The sequence below is a fragment of the Sorghum bicolor genome, chromosome 7, assembly GCF_000003195.3.
Source record: "Sorghum bicolor cultivar BTx623 chromosome 7, Sorghum_bicolor_NCBIv3, whole genome shotgun sequence".
In the NCBI taxonomy this organism is placed as follows: domain Eukaryota; kingdom Viridiplantae; phylum Streptophyta; class Magnoliopsida; order Poales; family Poaceae; genus Sorghum; species Sorghum bicolor.
This window is the reverse complement of record NC_012876.2, coordinates 59,266,681-59,290,132: the sequence shown is the minus strand read 5'-3', so window position 1 is coordinate 59,290,132 and position 23,452 is coordinate 59,266,681. Positions and strand designations below refer to the sequence as shown.

The window sequence follows — 23,452 nt, the reverse complement described above, 5'->3', positions numbered from 1 at the left end:
GCACATGCTGTATACGACGACGTCCATCTCTATCCGCCGACGGCTACGGACCACTATGCGTAGCCGCCGGCGGGCATGGCGCCCGGCCGGCGGCCAATCGGCAGCGGCCAGCGCGTCCCCGCGTGCCTCATCGCACTCACAACTCGATCGCAAGCGAAAGCGGCAAGCAGCAGCCAGCAATCAACCAAGTAAAAAAACAAGGTTTCTGGCCCATCCCAAGCTATTATACACGTACTCGATCCGTAGAATATACTAGCTAGGTTTCCGCTCGTGCGCCACCTTGACCTGATCCCCACCAACATCATCATGCATACTGCACCGCACAATATCCATCCATGAATCCAATGTTCCACGCTCCCGCGTGCTCAGCTCTTGGCTGCAGCTTCCGCGCTGACCCGTTCAATTTTTTTTTTTTTTTTTGATGATCCAGTAGGAGTGTTAAGGTACGACGTACTCCGTGTTGTTCCGTTCTTCATCCCAGCGCGCTGGCCTATAAATACTCACACTCGTGCATCGACCTCGCCACACCCAATCACAAAGCTAGCGCAACACAACAGCAAGACACAAGCAAATTAAACAAGCCAATCAAGCTTCAAGCCCTTATTACGATCTGAATTGATCTAGCTAGAGCATCGATCTCCGAGAAGAAACCCTCGAAACTTTTGTAGTTGCTGTCCGCGCGTGTACGTGCCTTTGACGAGAGGTCGAGGTAACAATGGCGCCCGTGTATACTGGAGCGGTCCACGGCACCAACGGCGGCTCCGGCCTGACCCTGAACCCGGCCGTGGTGGCGCAGCGGGCGCTCAGCCTCGGCGGCGCGTCCACGCCGTTGTCGTCGTCCACGCCGCCGGCCTACGGGAACATCGTCACCGTGCTGAGCATCGATGGCGGCGGCGTGCGCGGGATCATTCCCGGCACCATCCTCGGCTTCCTCGAGGAGAAGCTGCAGGTTTGTTTTTGCATGCATATACATATGCCAGTTATCATTCTCTGCTGATCACAAAATGTCAAAATACCAGTTCTGACGGGTTTGTTAATTTGGCGCCCCTGTGTGTGTGTGTGTGTCTGTACGCAGGAGTTTGATGAGCGACCGGAGGCGAGGCTGGCGGACTACTTCGACGTGATCGCCGGGACGAGCACCGGCGGGCTGGTGACCGCCATGCTCACGGCGCCGAACAAGGAGGGCCGGCCGCTCTTTGCCGCCAAGGACATCAACGACTTCTACCTCAAGAACTGCCCCAAGATCTTCCCACCAAACAGCAGCGGCGGTCCTCTAGGGTTGTTCAAGAAGTTGTCGGGGCCCAAGTACGACGGCAAGTACCTCCACTCCCTCGTCCGGGAGCTCCTCGGCGAGACGAAGGTCAGCCAGGCGCTCCAGAACATCGTCATCCCGACCTTCGACATCAAGCTCATGCAGCCCACCGTGTTCTCCAAATACGATGTACGACGACGTCCATAAGTCCATTGCAGAAGTTAACTACACTTGATAACGATGGTTTGAACCTTAATTTCACCGTGCTAATAACGCTCCGGTGACTTACGCACGCAGGCCATTAACGATGTCTCCAAGGACGCTCTGCTCTCGGACGTGTGCATCAGCACGTCCGCCGCGCCGACGTACCTCCCAGGACACCAGTTCGAGACCAAGGACAAGGATGGCAAGCCCCGGGCCTTCAACCTCATCGACGGAGGCGTCGCTGCAAACAATCCTGTGAGTGACTGATTAATTGTGATTATTGACCACACACAACTGACGTGCTAACGGCAACGTACAAACACTAGGTGACGAGTAAATTAACACTTAGCTATAGCTAGTACTAGCTAGCTAGATAAGAAAATGTGCACCAAACTTGACAAATTAATTTAATTTGCAGTAGAGTACTGTCAACGGCATGTAGTAAATAAAAACAAGTGGATTACCAACCGTTTAATGTTGAGTTGACTTCTCTATGAACTGTTACCAATCGAGGCTAGTATAAGCTGACGAAACGTGCACCAAACTTGACAAATTTTGCAGACGCTGCTGGCGATGACGGACGTGAGCAAGCAGATCCTGCTGGGCAACCAGGACTTCTTCCCGATCAAGCCAGCGGACTACGGCAAGTTCATGGTGCTGTCGCTGGGCACCGGCACCGCCAAGGCGGAGGAGAAGTTCGACGCCGTGCAGTCCAGCAAGTGGGGTCTTCTGGGGTGGCTCAGCAACAAGGACACCACGCCGATCATCGACAGCTTCAGCCAGGCCAGCGCCGACCTCGTCGACATCCACGCCTCCGTGCTCTTCCAGGCGCTGCACTCGGAGAGGCAGTACCTCCGGATCCAGGACGACGAGCTCACCGGAGAAACGTCGTCCGTCGACGTGTCCACCATGGAGAACCTGAACCGCCTCGTCGACGTCGGCAAGGGGCTGCTGAAGAAGCCGGCGTGCAAGGTGAACATCGAGACAGGCAAGAACGAGCCCGACGTCAAAAGGGGCACCAATGAGGATGAACTCATCCGTTTCGCCAAGATGCTGGTACGCGAGCGCCGGGCTAGGATCCAGAGAAAGGGTGACAACACAATCTAATTAAACCTGGAGATATAGAGGCCGCCCGGATGATACTTGTGTCAAATATGTGTTCAAAAAGTGTACTACATGATAGCTCCCTAATAAGCCGCATGTGTTCTGCATTTCATTCGTTCTGTGTATCCTCTTCAGTTAGTTCTTCTAAAGTGTCTATCCTATCATGATGCACAATGTACAGCTTGCATAATTTGTCTATTTACACGCTACTCCACCAAATCTGCCTCCAACACGGACTATCTTATTTATATGAGTTCTTTTGTATTGGTTGATGGGTACTATCATGTACTTTTGACTTGAGTACCTATAAGCAGCTAAGCCTCTGATTAATTCTGGTCGTCTGATGTGTGTAAAATATTTTGCTTGTTAACTTTATTTAGTTAGAGTAATAATGAAGTAATTTGATTTTATTTAGTTAAGAGTAAAAAGTAATTGTTCCTGTTCACAAGGAACAACCTTGACCCTCCACCTACTGAATTTTTTTCTATATAGCCCATATATATACAGTAATGATATACACCAGACATCCATCCGTCCGAACGCTCCTATCCACTCATTTCACTGCTCCTCCATGCCTTCTTATCCACTCCTCATTTTCATCTCCACTCTTCCCTCTCATCTTGCTGCCGCTCCTGCCGCTCGCACATGCGCCTGCACTTTATGCCGCGCCACCAGCAAGCCGCTCCTCCCTCCTTTCCTCCCTCCCTCCCCGCTGCAACCCACGCGCCCTCTATGCCACCGGAGTGGAGCGCGATGGCGGCAACTTCCAGTGAGCGGCGTGCCTCCCTTCCTCCCTGCTCTCTCTCTCTCCCTCGCTCTCACGACCTCCATGCATCTCAAGATGCAGACGACAGCGCGTCTCTAACGAAGTAGGTGTGGAGGAATTTGGATCTGAGGCCTCTCTCTCCATTTCCCCTCCCTCCTCTTGTGGATCTGGATCTGAGGCCTCCTCTACTCCTCCTCCACCTCTTCCAGCTTTTGCTCCTCCTCGTCCTTCTCCTCTTCCTCTGGGTCTAGATCTACAGGATGTTGTGGTGGCTAGGGTTCCAGTGAACTCTTGGGGTTCAGTGCTCACGCGTGTTGCAATGGTGGTTTGTGGTATCTTTTCAGGTTATGTTGCAGTAGGATAGGGTTTCAGTGAGCTCTCAGGTTCAAATCTCGTTATTGTTGCAATGGTTCTCTCTAGACGTTGCAGTAGGTTTTAGCCGTTGTTGCAGTACTGTGTTTTGAGATGTTGTTTCAGTGTTGTTGTAGTACTATATCCATGGTGTTTCAGTTGCTCTATCTAATGCTTCAATTTGCAATGTTGTATTAGTTGTTGCAACAGTTGTTTGGTGTTATTGTAATACTATATCTATGGTGTTTTGGTTGCTCCATCTAATGCTTCAATCTATGTTGTTGTATTAGTTGATACATGTTGTTACAATAGTCGTTCGTTATCGTTGTAATACTATGTTCATGGTGTTTTCAGCTGTTACATCTAATACTTCAATTTGTATGTTGTAGTAGTTGTTTGTATGCTGTTGCAGCAGTTGTTCATTGTTTGTTGTAATACTATATTTATGGTGTTTCAGCTACTTCAACCTATTGTTGCAGCATTATATTTGGTGTTGTTGCACTATCATACGTATTGTGTTGCAGCGTCAAGTATATGGGGACGGGCTGTGGGGACGAGTTAGCGGCAAGCGAATCTGCTAGGGGCCGGCAAGGTGAAAGCCCTAGTTTGGTTTTGGATAATTGATGAAACCCTAGTACTAACCTCTATACTAAGTGTGTGTAGACTTAGTGAGGTTGGTACATGCCAAGTGATGGAGCAAGAGATGATCATGTTGATAATCGTGATGACCACAAGATGATCAAGTGCTCAACTTGGAAAAGAAGAAAGAGAAAAACAAAACCCTATGGAGATCAAAGCAAAAGTATTGCTTAATTAGGTTTTTGGTTTTGGTGATCAAGATACCATAGATTGTGTCATCACGTTTAGGATAGATAGTCGTACTAAAGAGGGGAATTCTTTGGCTAAGCGGTTATCAAGTGCCACTAGTTGTCATTGTTCATGTACATGCATTTCGAACCTAGTGAGCTAATTTAACTCCTTCGAAGAAAATGTTTGTAAAAATGCTAACATAGTTGCACATGTTGGTACACACATGGTGGTGTTAGCACACTTAAGAAGGAGGTGGAAGTTGAAGGGTAGAGAGGGGTTTGGGTTCCTCTTGGGATGCGACGCTTTTGAGAAAATAAAATGCATATTTTCTATTGCGCCGGTGGAAAGTTTGGAGAAAGTCGTCGGAGTGTTCCTCACCGAAAAGCACTCACCGGACGCTCTGACCGCAGGCACCGAACGAGTTAGCGGCAAGCGAATATGTTGACTTTCTCTGGCGTTGTTAGGGTTGTGCACCGGACGCCAAGCACCGAACGTGGGCTAGACCCTGTATATGCGTCCGGTGTAGCTTGACTTCAGCAGTGAGATTGACTGAGAGCACCGGACGCTCGGAGTGAGTCCGGTGGTGAGAATCTGGTGTCCTTGCGCGTTTGCAGCGCTCTCTGAGTAAGGGACCAGACGCTCAGGAGTGAGTCCAGTGCTCCTGCATTTTTGCAAACCTCTCTGCATACGTGACCGGTGCGCATCGGACGCGTCCGGTGCTCACTTGACCGCGTCCGGTGGTTTGCAGGTGACCGTTAGAGTTCGACACGTGAGATTCAAAGAGCTAACACGTGGCTATTTCTGGAGCACCGGATGCTCTGTTCTAGAGTCTGGTGCCTCACTTGCAGCGAGTCTGGTGGTCCTGTTTTCAGCCTAGTAAAAGAGCCAATGACTCTATTTGTTTGAGGAGCTTATAAATAGTTGTTGGTCGGCTTGGGGCTCACTCTCTTGGCATTCTAGCATACTTGACATCCTTTTGAGCCTAAGCAAACACCTTCCACTCATCTCCTTCATAGATCAAACATCTTTGTGAGATTGGGAGTGATTTCAAGTGCATTTGCTTGAGTGATTGCATCTAGTGGCACTTGGGGATCGATTTGACTGCGGTTTTCTTGTTACTCTTGGTGGTTGCCGCCACCTAGATGGCTTGGAGTAGCGGAGGAGCATTGGCACGAGTTGGTGATTGTTCGTGGCCATGTCCCGGTGATTCTGAGGGGTTTTGTGCCTACCCCGGCGGAGAGCCAAAGGCAACATTATAGGATTGCTCATGTCATTGAGCTACCTCACTTGTGGGTAGGTTCTTGTGGTGTCCTAGTAAGGATGAGGTTCATGCTACACCTCTTAGCCGCCGAACCACCAAGTGTTGGTCGACACAACAGGGACGTAGCGTGCCGGCAAGCACGTGAACCTCGGGAGAAAAAATCGGTGTCTCAATTGTGTTTGATTGGTATTCTCACAGTGCTTGATTGTTCATATATTGGTGATTGGTTCATTCCCTACAAGGCGGTATAAATATCTCTTCCTTTCCATTTACTTACCGCAAAGTAGTGTAACTAGTCTAGTTGCTAGTCTTGCCTTGTGTAGCATAGTTCACTAGTGTAGCTTGTGGTGACATAGCTCTTGTGTGCCTAGTATTTATATCAACTAGAATTGTTAGATAGGTGGCTTGCAAACACCCCATTAGAGCTAGAGCAAAAAGCTTCACTTTGTTATTTACTAACCTCTTAATCTAGTGAGTTTGTAGAATTTTTAAATAGGCTATTCACCTCCCCCCTCTAGCCATATTAGGACCTTTCACAAGGCGAGGGGCAGGGCGGATCCCATGCTCATGGGGGTGGGGGCGGGTTCCTTGCGCGGGGAACAGACGTAGGGCGGTCCTCTGTGCAGGGTGAGTGGGCAGAGGCAAGTTGGTTAGGATGGAGCGGACAAAGGATAGTCTTCCGTGTGGGGCAAGTGGGGCAGGGACGAGTTGATTACAGATGGATGGGGTTTACTTTTCTTTTTTTTCTCCGTGTGGCGCAGGTTGGGGGCTCAGCGTCCAGACGCGTTGCGGGCGTCGGACATCCGGGCGCTAGCTGTTCTGATATATATATACTGCAACAGTTGTATACAGAGTCTCAACGTATGACATGTCGATACCTAACACATCACACACACATTGACTCATCATATCACACTAGCACAAACAAAAATCTCCACTTCTTTTAGGGATTTAGGGTTGTCCTAATGTTTTAGCATTCAACGTTTAGTACAAATATTCACTACCAAATGCCTTCTAATAAGGATTCTCATGTGCTATGACTAATGACTAATGATAGTATTTTATTACTACTTAAAAATACTAGAAAAATTCCACCATTTCTGGTGAGCTTCACCAACCCATCGAGCATTGGCTCCTGCGCAACGAGCCACATAGTACACTGTGTACTTTACCTCGCATCAGTGCTTTGCCTCGCATTTGCTCCTATTGCTACCACTATTGTTGCATCCACTCTTGTCGTGTACATTGTTTGAAGCATTTACGACTACATGTCAGGCAACGCAACAGAAATGGAGGAAGCGGTTGTGCACGACGACTGGTAGCTCTGTAGGCTAGCGAGCACCCGACGCTATCGTGTTGCCGGCTCAGCCTAATCGGAGCCGCCCAAACTAAATATGAGCAACGGGCCGGCCCAGCCCGGCCCCGTAAGGCCCGCGTGCCTCCACAGGCCACCTTGCCTGCCTGACGGCCCAGGCACGGCCTATGGGCCGATCGGACCGGGCCGAAAAGCACGAGGCCCAATAGTCCTTCGGGTCGGCCCATGAGCCATGCTATATGAAAACACCAAATTTAATACAGAATTTAACAAAGCATAAGTACATTGCATTCAAGTCACATATATTAATACTTCACAATTCACATAACACAATATACTCTCAGATCATATTTCACTTACCAAAAGTCACAAGTTTCATAAGTCACAGAACCTGATACTTCAAGTTTCACAAATTCCCTGATACCGGGCCATTTCCGTGCCTATTGTTATAAGCGGGCCGTGTCGTGCCGCCCAGCGGGCCGAGGGGTCGGCCTAAGCATAGCCCGCTACGTGTTTCGGGTCGGCCCGAGCCTAGTTAGGATCAGGCCGTGCAATGCTCGGGCCGGGCCAAATCACCGTGCTTTAGGCCGTGCCTTTGGTCCGCGGGCTGCATGCTCAACTTTACCCCAAACCCTCCACACGGACAGCCCTCAGCCATTATTGGATAACGGACAGAGGTGGACGATGAATCAAGGGGAAATTTGGTCTATTAATTGTCCTTGCTATCTTGGGAATGACAAAAATAAATATTTTAATAGGTGCGGTGTCTAATAGCAAAGAATTATAATTTTATAATGGTACTAAGTATATTTTAGAGTTAGTGATGTCCATCAACATATTAGATATTTGTGCGGTGTCTATCAGCATAGTTTGCCAAACATCGTATAACTAAAGTGATCAAACTAAAGTTTAGTGACCCCACTAAAGTTTAATAGCACCCTGTTTGGTTCTATTCACTAAAGACCACTAAAGCACTAAACAAAGACCATATTACCCTTAATTAATGCAAGCACTAAACTTTAGTGGGGGTAAACCAAACAGGCCATGTTTGCACTTTAGTCACTTTTAGTAGCCCCTTATCTACTAAAGCCACTAAACTTTAGTGACTCTTTTAGAGGGAGGTATTTGGTATTTTAGTGACTAGGTCCTAAAAATAAAGTCTCGGTACCATATTAAAATTGCTGCAGAGTAAAATGTTACTTGCCGAACGACAGTGATGCATATCATCAGAAACTTTCAAACCACCGATTAGTCATCACAAATCTAAAGGTAGTCCACGGAATCAACTTAGCATAATAACCGTGTCATATGCTGGAAAATTAAAGGTGGCGTACTCTTTAATTTTTATATACTACTAGTCGTTTTTAACACATGTCCACGCTATTGATTATGGACTATGCAAACCTTGGTCCTGTTTGATTTGTGAAAAATATTTATATATATATCCATTCTTATCTTGAAGTGTACGTGGTGGTATATGTAAAACGACAACGTGACAATTATCCAAGTCGCCCACACGCATAGTTTCCGGTCTAGGAAATGCGTATAGTGAAGTCACAAATGTTCTACCCTATTCAGAAACGGAGGGATTTAATTAAAAGCACCGGGAGGAAGAGTATTTGAAGAGAGATTATATTTCTACAATGATCATATCTTGTTCTGAACCTGTATGCGTATATCCTTTTGTTTAAGAAAGCAAAGCTAGCTGCGTACATCTGACTTGTCACAACGATGCAACGTTTAATAGTGCTGGTCCATGTTTGTCTTTGAATTTGATACCCTACTGATGGCACGATCGATTGATATATACTACGTACTAAACTTAATTACGTACTCAACATCATCGTTAGCTGTACATGATGGCTACCTTTTTAATTTTCTCTCTGCACCAGCTGCACTGCAGCATCCCGTTGAACTTTCACGTGATGGAGCTGGATGTGATCGATGTGCGTAGATCGAGTTTTTTTTTTATGTTTCGAAAAATAGAAACATGTGGGACGTGCGTAGAATGTTAGGCTTGGCAAAACACGATGGAATGTTCTGCGAACTGCTGAGATAAATTATAGTAGCAAAAGGGGCCGGGTTCTCTGTATAAAACAATGCAATGCTCACGGACAGACTTTCGGCTAAGCGAGCAGGCGACTAGCTAGTGCTAATCACAAGCCTCCCCATATATATAAAAATGAAGCAGTCAAGTGGCAAGGCATGCATGAACCATGCACGACACAGCTGAATAAAGCAAAACAAGGGGGCTAACGACGTTGACAATTGGGTGCCTTCAAACCGTAGTGCATTTCTCCGATTCAAATTATAAAGTCAGTCTTAGTGGAGGTTTTGTGAGAATAGTACATTAAATAAGATAATATGGTATAGTAATAGATGAAGAGAGATATGATGAAAGTTTCATGTGGAAGAAACTTGTCTAGACTGTTTCTAGCATATGAGAGACTTGAAAACAGCAACATAAAACCCCCACTGATACTGGTAAGATGTTTTGTTTTTTAAATATATTACTTCTACTATATATATATACATATATATATATATATATATATATATATATATATATATATATATATATATATATATATATATATATATATATATATATATATATATATATATATATAATGTTTTAGCTTTTGTAGATATAGATTGTACTACATACTTTATTTATACATTATATATATATAGTAAAAAACGTATATCTAAAAATGTCAAAATACAGTACCAAATGTCGAGAGTTGATATATATTGTATTTCATAATAAAAAAATTGGGAAATTAAATCATAGGATATTATTTATTTTTATTATAACAGAGAGGCAGTGAATTTAGAAAAAATAAAACTTTGAGGTTTCTCTCGTTTGAACTAGATTTTTTTTTTTTGAGAGTGTTTGGACTAGAAAATTGGAAAGATCAACACGTACGGTGCTTTCTTCCAATGGTCCTTTACCCAATTAGAAAGAGTAAAGAGATAAGATAGAATAGTGCACGGCCAATTGAGTGTAGAAACCGCACTTGACACTTGTCATTTCTGTCCCGGTCGTCCTTTCTTCCCTAAGTTGGTCTCCTGTTCCTTGGTCCAGTACCTATGTGTGACAAGTGAAAAATCAACGGTCAGAACACAAATGTGTGGAGTACGTTACGTAGGGCGGTGCCTGCCAAGCTTGAATCTCTTCCTGCCAAACAGTCACACACTTACACGAGTCATGCGTCATCGATCTGAACCAACAATCAACTAGTATTTCGTCGTCCCAACAACGCGCTGCGAAACAAGGCACGTACGAGCGAGACTTCCGATCCGGCCGCTTCCCCAGCGTAGAAATTCCTCGATACGCGTACGTACGCACGCCCGCATACGTCCGTCCTTCTACACCGGCCGGCGACGTGGTGGCAATCAGCTACGTCGGAGTCGCGATCGCAATTCGCGCAAGCGAAAAAGCCAGCCAAACCTGGCAAGTGGCACCGATCGAATGGATGGGCTGCCTGCCGCGGAAAACAGTAGGTTTTCCGGCCCATGCATGCTGCCCATCACGCCGAAGCGGAAGTGCGGAGCGGGACTGGACTTTTCCACCGAGCAAGCCCAGAAAAAAATATCGCGGTTTCCACTACTCCACTCGTGCGCGACCTTGACCCGATCCTTCCTTCCTGCGATCTAGCTATCGTCGTCACGCCAGGCCAACACCGCGACGGCGACCGGACTGGATCTTCTCAAAGGGCCCCGCGTACGTAGTACGTGCTCGGCTGATCGGCTGCCTCCCCTGTGTTCACTCTTTGATTTGTTCAAAATATGCAGCTTTCGGACTCGTCATCATCCATTTTCCTTTGGGGACTCACGAACTTCGACCTCGATCTCCTAGCTAGTATCTGCTGACGAAATCTCCAGTTTTGATTCAGTAAACCCCCCGTGTTGCCCCGTTCGTTATCGTTTAACCCTGCTCGATCTCCATCGGTTATAAATTCTCCTGCATCGACCCAGCTACTGCTACATAGCACGAATACACTCGCTCAATAGCCAACAGCACAAACGAGCATCTCCTTTCTCCGAGCTAGTGAGGTGACTGAGGTCTGGTCTGTCTGATTGTTGATTACTCGGTGATCGAGTGAACGAAGTACGTAGGTCGTAGATCGTACGTGTCTTCCATGGCGCCGGTGTATGCTGGGGAGCTCGCCGGCACCAGCGGCTCCGGCTCCGGCCTGACGCTGAACCCGGTGGCGCGGCGGGCGCTCAGCCGCGGCGCGTCGACGTCGACGCTGGGCACGCCCAAGTCGCCTCCGCCGGCCTACGGGAGCATCGTCACCGTGCTGAGCATCGACGGCGGTGGCGTGCGCGGGATCATCCCGGGCACCATCCTCGGCTTCCTCGAGGAAAAGCTGCAGGTTCATGATGATTCATACACAACTCTGTTCTCTCTCCGATGCACCGTACCGGCCAGCTCTGACCATGCATGGATTTCGTGACTGCAGGAGCTCGACGGGCCGGACGCGAGGCTGGCGGACTACTTCGACGTGATCGCCGGGACCAGCACCGGCGGGCTGGTGACGGCCATGCTCACGGCGCCGAACAAGGACGGCCGTCCGCTCTTTGCTGCCAAGGACATCAACGACTTCTACCTCGAGCACTGCCCCAAGATCTTCCCATCCGGCAGGTGAGGATGATCCATATATCCAAAACTTTGCATGCACGCACGACGAACCTACACGAGTCAACGAGTCATACTACTCACTAGCCTTCATGAGGAAGGCGTACGTGGTGCAAATGTTTGACTGGATCAATCGTCTTGTGTGTTGTGCAGCGGCGGTCCTCTGGGGTTGTTCAAGAGCATGGCAGGGCCCAAGTACGACGGCAAGTACCTCCACTCCATCGTCCGGGAGCTCCTCGGCGAGACGAGGGTCAGCCAGGCGCTCCAGAACATCGTCATCCCCACCTTCGACATCAAACTCCTCCAGCCCACTGTCTTCTCCAGATACGATGTACGCGTCCATATATGCACAAAGTACATCTGTGATAAGATAGGTGCATGCATGCACGATCGTCGATGCATGCATCATGTTAATTTCACCGTGCTAATGCTCCGGTGATTATTCATGCAGGCCATGAGCGATGTCTCCAAGGACGCTCTGCTCTCCGACGTCTGCATCAGCACGTCCGCCGCGCCGACCTACCTTCCAGGCCACCAGTTCCAGACGACAGACAAGGACGGCAAGCCCCGGGCCTTCAACCTCATCGACGGTGGCGTCGCCGCAAACAATCCGGTGTGTGATCTACCGAACATCCATATATGCTAGTACTACGTGTATACTTGTTGACTTCTATGAATAATCGTACGTGACGCTGACGAAACTTGACAAATTTTGCAGACGCTGCTGGCGATGACGCACGTGAGCAAGCAGATCCTGCTGGGAAACCAGGACTTCTTCCCGATCAAGCCAGCGGACTACGGCAAGTTCTTGGTGCTGTCGCTGGGCACGGGCTCCGCCAAGGTGGAGGAGAAGTTCGACGCCGTGGAGAGCAGCAGGTGGGGAATCCTGGGGTGGCTCTACAACAAGGGAGCCACGCCGATCATCGACAGCTTCAGCCAGGCCAGCTCCGACCTCGTCGACATCCACGCCTCCGTGCTCTTCCAGGCGCTGCACTGCAGCAGCAAGAGCTACCTCCGGATCCAGGACGACGAGCTCAAGGGCGAGACGGCGTCCGTCGACGTGTCCACCAGGGAGAACCTGAACCGCCTCGTCGGCGTCGGCAAGGCGCTGCTGAAGAAGCCGGCGTGCAAGGTGAACATTGAGACTGGCAGGAACGAGCCGGATGGACATAGGGGCACCAATGAGGAGGAGCTCGTCCATTTCGCTCAGATGCTGGTAGATGAGCGACGTGCGAGGCTTCAGAAGAAGGGCAACAGCACAGTACTGGTGTAAAATGGATGGGCTAGGATACTCTTTTTGTGTCAAATATTTGTGTAGGATATAGATTATTACATGATAGCATGCATATTGCATATGTGAGCATGCATGGTCCCTATATATATAATTCATTCCTTATTCATGTTCTTTGTCCACACGTTGGTTAGTACTTGCAAAAAAAAAACACTTGCACGTAAATGTTTTGTACCACTGTTAGATCTCTCAAAAAAATGTTTGTACCACTGTTAAGCATTCAAATTTTACCCACAAATATAAGGAATGTTTGTGCCCCAGAAAAACGTATTCTGTTTGTAGTTAATCTGTCAATGCATCCGAAAAATCTAAGAAATTCTTATATTTTTTGAACCGCAACAATCATACTGGCAGTGATGAGGGGGACAATCATGTGGTTTCTAATGTTGAATGTAGTGGCACTCATAGAACGTAAAAATAAATTTGATGGCACTCATGTGTCCAAACTATTTTTTTTTCAAGGGCTTCTCCGGCATTGTTGAATCATTCGATGGCACACACAAAATTCTCTCTTGCTAATATTGCTGCGGCCATGTAATGTGATACTCTCTGTCAAAACAAGAAAACAATTTTAGTACGGTATAACAAGCCAAAATATCATAAATTTAATTAAATTAAATTTATAAAAAAACCAATAGTTGTGTTACTAAATAATGTTACTAAAATCTCCATCGAATACATATATTAATAGTGTGTTTTCTAATAGTTGAGCTGGCCTGTGGGTTTTTATATCTATCTCTTCGAAAAGCTGTTGTGAACTATCAGCTATGAAAATTCTGCTTTGAAAAAATTATGGAACTTTTAGTTAAAATAAGTATAAAACTTACCGCATCTCTCTATCTCCCTTAAAACAACTATGAAAGAGCTCTTTATTTTCACCGATTAAGCAAGGTCTAAGGTGATTTTAAAACTGTACTACTAAAAAGCATATGAATCCCCTTCTTGAGCAGCTCGCTTCTTTCAATTCTAAGCAAGCCCAGCCAACTTTCCCCTGAACAGTTATTTTTGGTTGATGCGACTCTGATGGCATCACCCAGAAAGTTGCTAATGTTGTTGGGATGATAGACCGTGAATACTCTTCCTTGAAGCAATTGGTGCTACGAATTTGGAGTAGCCGATCCATTGAACGCTTTATTTTGAGCAACAATAGTGTACCCATTGAAAGCCTTCTTTTCAGCAAGAAAAATATACCCGATCAGAATGGCTTGTTATTGGACCAATATTAAAATATGCAATTGGTGTACTAATCTTTTTGTCCCCTTTTCACTCATCATACCCCCTTTGTCCCGGTATATTCCTAGAGTTGTGTCGGCGTCTAGATTCGTGGTCTAGGCACTAACAAGTATGAGTCTACGTGACTGACCAAGCTTGGATGGTGATGCAGGTGAGACACAGGGGGTTTATACTGGTTCGGGCCAAGAATGCCCTACGTCCAGTGCGATCGGGGTCCTGTATAACCTTGCACCCAAAGGTGCTTGCAGTAGGGGGTACAAGCAGATTGCGAGAGAGGGGTGAGTCCCAGGTCTCGGCTTGGTGATGGACAGAGTGCGGATTGCTGCTCTATGAAAGAGTGTTGTGCGTGTGTGTGTTTCTTCTGGACCTATCCTTAGTTGTGAACCCTGGCTCCTCTTTTATAGTCTCAAGGGGAAGACAGGTTTTTACAAGAGTAGATTTCTTCTGTTGAATGGTGAAACCTCAGTCCCGACCCTGTTGAAGCTGGTCCATCTCGTCCTTGGGGGATGGTCGGCAGTATGGCTGTTCCTGTAGAGTGTTACCGAGCCCTGTAGGAGTCGCGGGGGTCGGGTCGCCGGCATTGCTGCACATGCTGTCAATAGTGGGAAGTGACCTCAAATAGTGGTGCTGATTAACCTCCCCCATTCCCTTCCTACTGTGAGGCAGTACGTTACAGTGAAAGAGGTAAGGGCACAGTGACCAGGGTGGTTGGAATAGTTATCGCCTTGCCCTGCCGCGGTATGGAAGCCGTCGCGTCTGTCATGTCGTGGGTACGGGCGCCGTGCGGTGGAAGTCTTGCTGCCCAGGCGGAGTGGGGTCCGGCGCCCGAGCCTGGACGGGGTCGGGCGGGTCGGAACTTGCGTCCGAGGCCCTGAGGGGTCGGGCGAGTCGGAACTTGCGTCCGATGCCCTGAGGGGTCGGGCGAGTCGGAACTTGCGTCCGAGGCCCTGATGATTGTGGTTAGTATGTTTCTTTGCGTTTTTTATTGCTCTGATTTGGGTATCCCTTATTATGGTACCCAACAAGTTGTCTTAAGTCAAAAAAATTAACTTTAATCTAGAAAAAATGTTAAGATTTATGTATCAAATTAGAATCATTAGATTTACTAAAAATGTATTTTTCATAAAATACTCATTTTATATCATATATATTGTTATTTTTTCTATAAAGTTAGTTAAATTTAGAAAAATTTGATCGGCACAGATTTTAGGAATTTATTTATTTATGGATAGAGGGAGTACATAGTTTATACTCGGCTCTTTTGTGGTTGTTATCTATCCTGGTGTGGAAACAACTTTGCTTGTCAATTGGAGACACTATTTTGTACAGAAGAATCCAAAAATAGACCACAAGTGACTTTTGTTGTGAAAATGAAGAAATCCTTACACCATTCTGAGTAACTAGTACTTATCTTTCATAGTCACTACCAGTTTGGTAAAGTTCTCCTAGTGTTTTTAATTAGTAGTAAAATACTATCATTAGTTATAGCACTAGGGAATCCTCACTAAGAGATATTTACTAGGAAAAGTTTGTACTAAATTTTGAATGCTAAAACACTAGGAGAAGCCCACATCACTAAGAGAAGTTGAAATTTTTGGTTGTGAGTGGTAGAGGTAGGTTAGATATAAATTTAACTAGCACCTTATAATATCTTTCTAATTGTACAGGTGCATATTTTAAATGCAAATTTAGGAAATTCTTTTAGGTTATTTTTCGTAACGGTAGAGGTGAATAATTTATAGGTAAATTAGATCTAATGTCTATTATTATACTTAGGTCCTGTTTGGCAGAATGATATTTTTATTGACACGTAATTGGTTTACAGGTGTAATTTCTAGTGCACAAGAATACAATTGTATATATTTTCCCTTGGAATAAGCTGTTTAGATTGAAGGCCAAAAAATTGTCTTCGTTGCCTAGAATAGCCACTACTACATGCCTCGCTGAACACACACACACACACACACACACACTGACGCTTGTCCGAAATGGCTGAAGGCTGTGACTTGACTCCTGATGACTCAAATGACCAAAGTCAGTGACTACTGGACATCTCAATGAGACACTAAGCACAATCATGATATGGAGCATAAAGAAAATTCCAAAATAAGACATATTCAAGCTGGAAGTTAAAATTCATATCCAACAAGGAGCCAAAATTTGACATAGACAATGTCCTCCAAATAGGACCCAACAAAGTTGGCATGCTCGGATTGTTCTTTAAGCTCGAATACAAGGACATAAATAATGTTCAAAAATAGTTGACTGATGGTTGAAGGAACTACTAGCATCAAACAATATTGTGTGACTTCATAAGAGCAACTCCATCAGAGTTGGTAAAAATAAATGGCTAAACTCATGATTTAGCCAACCTTTAAAATAGAAATCTTAGCAAAATAAAAACACAAAACTCCAACAGCCTTTTCAATAGGGTGAGGCAAATGGCTAGCGGTATGCAAGCTATATTTAATATACGAGAATTTCAAAATGCATGACTTACTATTTTAGGAATTAAGATATAATAATTGTTGGATTCTCTCCTTTTTCTTAAAATAGCTAAATATAGATTACATAACGTAAATAGCTCTTCTATTGGAGTTACTATAACCCTCTTAAATGCTTCGATTTTGTATGATCCAATGTCTATTATTATACTCAGCGATGATTTTATTCTGGTTATTTGCTTGCTAGATGTATGTCGAGATTTATTTTTTTAACAAGTTTTACGATATTAGACTGTAGTCTCTAATAAATACTAAGTAAGTGTTGCGCAGTGCGCACGTGCATTCGACATTTTACTGAGAAAATAATCAGGGGCAAGCACAGATCACATCACGATTTTGTGTCATGCAATACTTGCAATGTGGAACAGTGCAGGAAGATGCTAAATAACTGACCGACCAAGGCCTTGTTTAGTTCCATTTCGAAATTTTTTTGAAACACTAGCACTTTCGTTTGTATATGGTAATTATTGTCCAACTATAGATAAATTAGACTCAAAAAAATTATCTCGTAAATTTAAAACAAACTGTACGATTAGTTATTATTTATATTTAATTTAATTTAATGCTCTATGTATGTGCCGAAAGATTCAATATGATAGGAAATCTTAAAAAGTTTTTTGATTTTCGAGAGAACTAAAGGCCTTGTTTAGTTGACAAAATGAAAAGTTTTCGAACACTGTAGCACTTTCGTTTGTTTGTGACAAATATTGTCCAATTATGGACTAACTAGGCTCAAAAGATTCACCTCGCGATTTACAGATAAACTGTATAGTTAGTTTTTGTTTTTTATTATATTTAATGCTCAATATATGTGCCGTAAGATTCGATGTTACAGGGAATTTTGAAAAGTTTTTGGTTTTTGGTTGAACTAAGCAAGGCGCAAGCCATCACACAACAGTAACTTGCGTACGAAAGGTCTGTTTGATCAGAATTCAGAAACAGTGATGTTTCACCGTGCCTGCCAGCTACATTATCGTAAGAACCTTTTGCCGGAGTTTAAAAAAAAAAGAACCTTTTGCCGGATATTGATCACTCGCGCGGTAGTCGATGCAATTAACCACCGATGTACATGCGAAATTAATTTATTGGCATCATGGCTGTTTGAACACAGCATATGTACATGTACACGCATTATATTATTCACAAAGAAAAGAAGAGTGAATCGCAAAAACAAAAAAGAGTGTGTGTTTATGGATACGTACGTACAAGCGTGAATTCATATTCTCACTTGTTCCTCACAAAGAAAACGCTCAGCTCCGGCGCGCAGTCGCCGCCACGGGCGGCGGCGTTGGCGCTGCCATCGTCGGGGTTGATCATGTAGAACGCCTCAGAGTCCTTGGACCCGACGACGCGTTCGACGCGGGCGCGCATGTAGGTGAGCTCGCCATCGCCGCAAGCGCCAGGCGTGGCGCGTGCTGCCGCTCCCGCCCTCCTCTCGTCGGGCGGCGGCGGCAGCACCCCGGCGCCCATGGACACGCCGCGGAGCAGGCGCAGGACGTGGCGCTCGTCGTCGGACGCGTCCTTCCGGCGGATGGCGTAGCCGGCGCTGCGCCCGTTGCAGTAGACCGCCCACACATACTCCTCCAGCAGCGGGCGCCGCCGCCTTGATGCGACGGCGACGCCGCGGGTGTCGCTCTCGAGCGCCAGGCGCACGGTGCCCGTGGCCATCTCGCGGTGCAGCGCGGGCGCCAGCATGGGCAGCTCGATGAGGAACGCCGGCGGGGACCGCGTGTCCTCGTGGATGGCCAGGCTCAGCCGCCCGCGCCGGTGCCCGAACAGCGTCACCGTCGGCGCGTGGTCGGCCAGGAGGGCCCGGTGGTTGTTGTGCCGCCCCAGCATCGCCGCCATCTTGCAGCCCGTGGTGAGCACGGGCAGGAGCTTGAACATCTTGAAGAGCCCCAAGACGCCGCCGGCCCCGGCCCCGGCCCCTGCCCCCGCCGCCGCCCCAGACAGCTTCGCCCGACGCTCATCGCTGGACGGCCGGAGCAGCGACCTCAGCGCGGCCGGGCTGTAATCGATAAGAGATGGCATCGGCTTGGATGTCGATCGATTCCGGTGGGTTTGGTCCAGCTGATGGCTGCAGCTAGCTTTCCTCCGATGGAGCCCCGAGCCTGCGAGCCAGGGAGGAAGAAGTTGATCGACCACCTCGTTGGGATTTGGGCTAATTAATCCTGATGTCAATTCTCAGTTGGCTGACAGACTAGATATTGTGATGTGTCTAGTTCGTAGTACTTGAAAGCCAGTCAACTGCAACAAGGACAGATGTTCAGGAACCATAAAACTGTACGGTTCAATGCTTTTATAAGCACAGAAAGTTGGAGAAACTTTCTCGGCTTTCTTTTTCAGTGATGATCGATGACTGTAGATGAAGTCAGTGAGTCACTGAAGGCGTTAAACTCTGTACAGCGAAACCTATTGTTGGAGTTGGAGGCACAGCTCACTGACCATCGTTGGGCACATGCAGTGTTCGCTGGTGCATGAATAGATGCATACATACATCGGGCAGCCGTGCTCCTCTTAGGGTTAGGTTGTCGTGCAAAACCAGTGTGTCACAGTGTCGGCGATTCATTGTAATAGTTGTAAGGACGATACGAAGTGCGGACAGATTCTAATGGCCATCCGCCCGTGAATCGCCTTCAGTCGCACAAGGCTGCATACACACCTTACCCCCTTTCAAGTTTCACAATTGGTGACGTTTTGGATAATGATACGTCTCTCTAAAACATTTTTTATAATATACCATATAAAAAACAATAAATACTATATCTCACTACCCACCGGAGTATATAAATTTATTTGGTACTTTTAAGACTAATCTATGCATATCATCTTAGTGCATTTGAAACTAAATATTACAAAGTTATAGGTGACGGTCATGAGTCTTGTAATGCCACTAATAGCCAATTTATATCTATATCTATATCTATATCTATATCTATATCTATATCTATATCTATATCTATATCTATATCTATAATTCTAAAAACCACTAGCCATTCTATGTCACCATGCAAGCAGTCCACCTCATCAATCCACTATCACATGCATTTAATTGTTTGTCTTTAGTATGCCACACCATCCACTACCATTAATGTATAAGTTTATTCTTTCATGTATATATATAAGTAATTTAGTTTGATTTTATTTTAACTCATCCATAATTTTGCAGCAATGCGTGGGGTATGCTTAGTTAATGATATGTCTTATCTTATAATATTCCATTACTTTTGTTCCCTTGGGCCATGCACTGCATAGATATACACAGAGTATCTCAGTTATATAGTCAAGTGTAATATATGGATATTTAAATAAGTATGTAATCTGTCAAGTATAATGTATTTGTGTTTTTTTCTAAAATTTGTCCAAGATTATTATAGCATTGTTTGGCATAGCTCTAGCTTTACAAAATATATGGATTTCCTAGAGTTGATCACATGTGGCTTTAGAAAAACCGGGATTTAGAGCTCTAGACATGTTAAGTACACTTACAAGACTCATTTCATATATATATTTTAGATAACAAATATTTAAACCACTTCAATTTAATATACAAACTACAAATCCAACTTAGATCTTAGAGCTAGAGTTGTGCCAAATGAGCTCCTATGTATATCTGAGTTTTTCGGATGTACACAAATTATATGTTTGTAGTATAGGATTAATTAATGGCTACTAGATCTTGCCTTTGCTTCAAGCATTGTTTTGTTAGATGCTAAACAGTCATCCTCCCACTAGTGACCAGCTAGGTGGTCTGGACGATGACTAGACATTACCATATGAATTAGGTATTTTTGTACTACATGTAACATGTTGCAATCAATATACAAAAAAAACTGCTATACAATAATTCAATACATATATAGTTCTCACATGAATGGTGACAAATTAATAACATAGTATTCATAAAATTAAACAAGCATACACAACCCAAACATTAGCTAGTTCTTAATTCTCACAATTAGTAACTCACAACATATGAGATGCATGTTCGCAAAAAAAACATATGAGATGCATGATAAATACATATTTATAAGTGAAAATAAATATGATCAAAATGCAGTAACTAATCATTATTCTCTTCCTCTGCCACTTCATTTTTTATGGTTGGAACAACTTCCTTTGGGTGAAACTCAAAATCAATTCACCCCCATTATTAAATATGTTCAACATCAACCTCAAATTGGAATCTTATTCACTAATCTCTCTATCTCGAGACCACTTTGCAATTGTATGAATAATTTATGTGGCTTATTCAACCCCTGCCTAGATGTGCATAGCCACAGTCTAGACATGACGACTACACCCTCAATGACCTTCTTTGATTTCTTAGATGTTCTAGACCTAAACTAAATGTAAGCTATTGAACAGAACCTAGACATGGTTTAGCAAGTGATTAGGCATATTTAGGCGAGCACTGGATCTAAGAAATAATTTCATTAGTCGCTATCAAGCCTTTCCTCTCTAAGTCAATTATTGCAGAGTTTCTTCACCAAGGAGGGGGCTCTCCATACCTTATATACAATTGTGAAACCATTTCACACCAAGTCAGAGGGTCTACAATGTTGCCATTGAGCCACATGTGGCCTTTTGGCCCTGATAGCCTAATGGAGTAAAATGCACTCAGCTCTTGACCTTGCTCACACAAGACTAATGTATACTTAATCGTCTTCCATAATCACTCTCATAGAAAGTGCAATGCACTTAGATTATGAATTTGTTTTGTCAAATGGCATAAAACCTTCTACGGTCTCTAGTGCTTCATGTATAGTCTCTAACAACCCAAGTCACCAATTAGATGGGTATTAAAAGCCCAAGCCAATAAACTACCCATCATTGCCAATAGTGTAAAGATTGTACTCACCAAATGACCTAGTTCTCAGCGAAAGTGTACACCGAATCATCTAGTGAGTACAATTGGGTAACTAAGTGTCGAGCTAGGTGTTGGGGTGCTTGGTGAAAGGTCCTAATATGGCTAGAGGGGGGTGAATAGCCTATTTAAAAATTCTACAAACTCACTAGAGCAAGAGGTTAGTAAATAACAAAGCGAAGCTTTTTGCTCTAGCTCTAATGGGGTGTTTGCAAGCCACCTATCCAACAATTCTAGTTGATATAATCATTAGGCACACAAGAGCTATGTCACTACTTACACTAGAAAGCTACTTAAAGTTTCTATACACGTAAGTAAGCTACTCTAGTTTGCGGGAATGTAAAAGAGATGGTTTGAACTTTATACCACCGCGTAGAGGGGATGAACCAATCAATAATATGAAGTCCAATCACCGGGAGAAATCCAATGAACAATCACAATAGAGACACACAATTTTTCTCCCGAGGTTCACGTGCTTGCCGGCACGCTACGTCCCCGTTGTGTCGACCAACACTTGGTGGTTCGGTGGCTAAGAGGTGTAGCACGAACCTCGTCCTCACTAGGACACCACAAGAACCTACTCACAAGTGAGGTAACTCAATGACACGAGCAATCCACTAGAGTTACCTTTCGGCTCTCCGCCGGGGAAGGTATAAGACCCCTCACAATCACCGGGAGATGGCCACGAACAATCACCAACTCGTGCCAAAGCTCCTCCGCTGCTCTAAGCCGTCTAGGTGGCGGCAACCACCAAGAGTAACAAGAAAACCGCAGCTAGAACGATCCCCAAGTGCCACTAGATGCAATCACTCAAGCAAATGCACTTGGAATCACTCCCAATCTCACAAAGATGTATAATCTATGAAGGAGATGAGTGGGAGGTGTTTGCTTAGGCTCACAAGGATGTTATGTAGGTTAGAATACCAAGAGAGTAAGCCCTAAGCCGGCCAACAACTATTTATAGACCCCTCAAACAGAAAGAGCCGTTGGCGCTCTCACTGGGTCTAACTCGGGGTCACCGGACGCTCTTAAAGGGGCACCGGACGCTCAACACTAGCGTCCGGTGCTCCAACGTCAGCCGCGTGTCAGAGTCTAACGGTAACCTGCAGAGCACCGGACGCTGAGCAGGTTGGCACCGGACGCGTCCGGTGCACACCGGACTCATGCGCAGAGAGCTCCGCAAACTTGCAGGGTCACCGGACGCAAGCCACCGGACGCACCCTGAGCGTCTGGTGCTCACCGGACTCACACCCAGAGAGGGTTGCAAAACGCCCGCACACCGGACACTAACCACCGGACGCACAGGCTTGCGTCCGGTGCCTGTTGTCCGGTGCCTTACCCTAGCTGGGCCAGGCAGCCTGCACACCGGACGCTCAGACACAGCGTCCGGTGCCTCTGAGCCAGCGTCCGGTGAGTGTTTTCTCAGCAAGAAACACTCCCGCGACTTCTCCAAAATTTCCCTCCGGCGCAATAGAAAATATGCACTTCATTTTCTCGAAAAGCGCCGAATCCCGCCTCGCAAGCTCGGCGGGAGGGAGAGAGGGACCCATCCTCTCTCTACCCTTCAAACTCCACCTCCTTCTCAAAGTGTGCCAACACCACAACGTGTGTACCAACAAGTGCACGTGTGTTAGCATTTTCACAAACATTTTATTCGAAGGAGTTAAGTTAGCTCACTAGGTTCTAAATGCATGCACATGAACAATGACACCTAGTGGCACTCGATAACCGCTTAGCCAAAGAATTCCCCTCTTTATAGTACGGCTATCTATCCTAAATGTGATCACACCCTCTATGGTGTCTTGATCACCAAAACCAAAACCCTAAGCAATACCTTTGCCTTGAACTC

The 23,452-nt window shown here is 45.7% G+C and overlaps 3 protein-coding genes across 3 annotated transcripts; 2 read left to right on the top strand and 1 right to left on the bottom strand.

Annotated features, from left to right (window-relative positions):
- On the top strand, positions 466-2,890 carry LOC8056901 (patatin-like protein 2). The gene is made up of 4 exons (XM_002445594.2): positions 466-949; positions 1,076-1,441; positions 1,550-1,711; positions 2,018-2,890. Exons 1-4 carry the CDS (start codon positions 716-718, stop codon positions 2,561-2,563), a joined length of 1,308 nt encoding a protein of 435 aa, XP_002445639.1. The 5' UTR covers positions 466-715; the 3' UTR covers positions 2,564-2,890.
- Positions 10,888-13,108, top strand: LOC8083558 (patatin-like protein 2). The gene is made up of 5 exons (XM_021464383.1): positions 10,888-11,445; positions 11,533-11,714; positions 11,862-12,039; positions 12,160-12,321; positions 12,427-13,108. The coding sequence occupies exons 1-5, from the start codon at positions 11,209-11,211 to the stop codon at positions 12,979-12,981; spliced, it is 1,314 nt and encodes a 437-aa protein (XP_021320058.1). The 5' UTR covers positions 10,888-11,208; the 3' UTR covers positions 12,982-13,108.
- Positions 17,773-19,377, bottom strand: LOC8056900 (protein MIZU-KUSSEI 1). The gene has a single exon (XM_002444480.2). The coding sequence runs from the start codon at positions 18,765-18,767 to the stop codon at positions 17,961-17,963; it is 807 nt and encodes a 268-aa protein (XP_002444525.1). The 5' UTR covers positions 18,768-19,377; the 3' UTR covers positions 17,773-17,960.

Coding starts and splice junctions, on each gene's coding strand:
- LOC8083558 (XM_021464383.1), top strand. CDS start 11,209: ATGGCGCCGGTGTATGCTGGGGAGCTCGCCGGCACCAGCGGCTCCGGC. Junction 11,715..11,861: donor AAGATCTTCCCATCCGGCAG/GTGAGGATGATC, acceptor TGTGTTGTGCAG/CGGCGGTCCTCTGGGGTTGT. Junction 12,040..12,159: donor CTGTCTTCTCCAGATACGAT/GTACGCGTCCAT, acceptor TTATTCATGCAG/GCCATGAGCGATGTCTCCAA.
- LOC8056900 (XM_002444480.2), bottom strand. CDS start 18,767: ATGCCATCTCTTATCGATTACAGCCCGGCCGCGCTGAGGTCGCTGCTC.
- LOC8056901 (XM_002445594.2), top strand. CDS start 716: ATGGCGCCCGTGTATACTGGAGCGGTCCACGGCACCAACGGCGGCTCC. Junction 950..1,075: donor TCCTCGAGGAGAAGCTGCAG/GTTTGTTTTTGC, acceptor GTCTGTACGCAG/GAGTTTGATGAGCGACCGGA. Junction 1,712..2,017: donor GCGTCGCTGCAAACAATCCT/GTGAGTGACTGA, acceptor CAAATTTTGCAG/ACGCTGCTGGCGATGACGGA.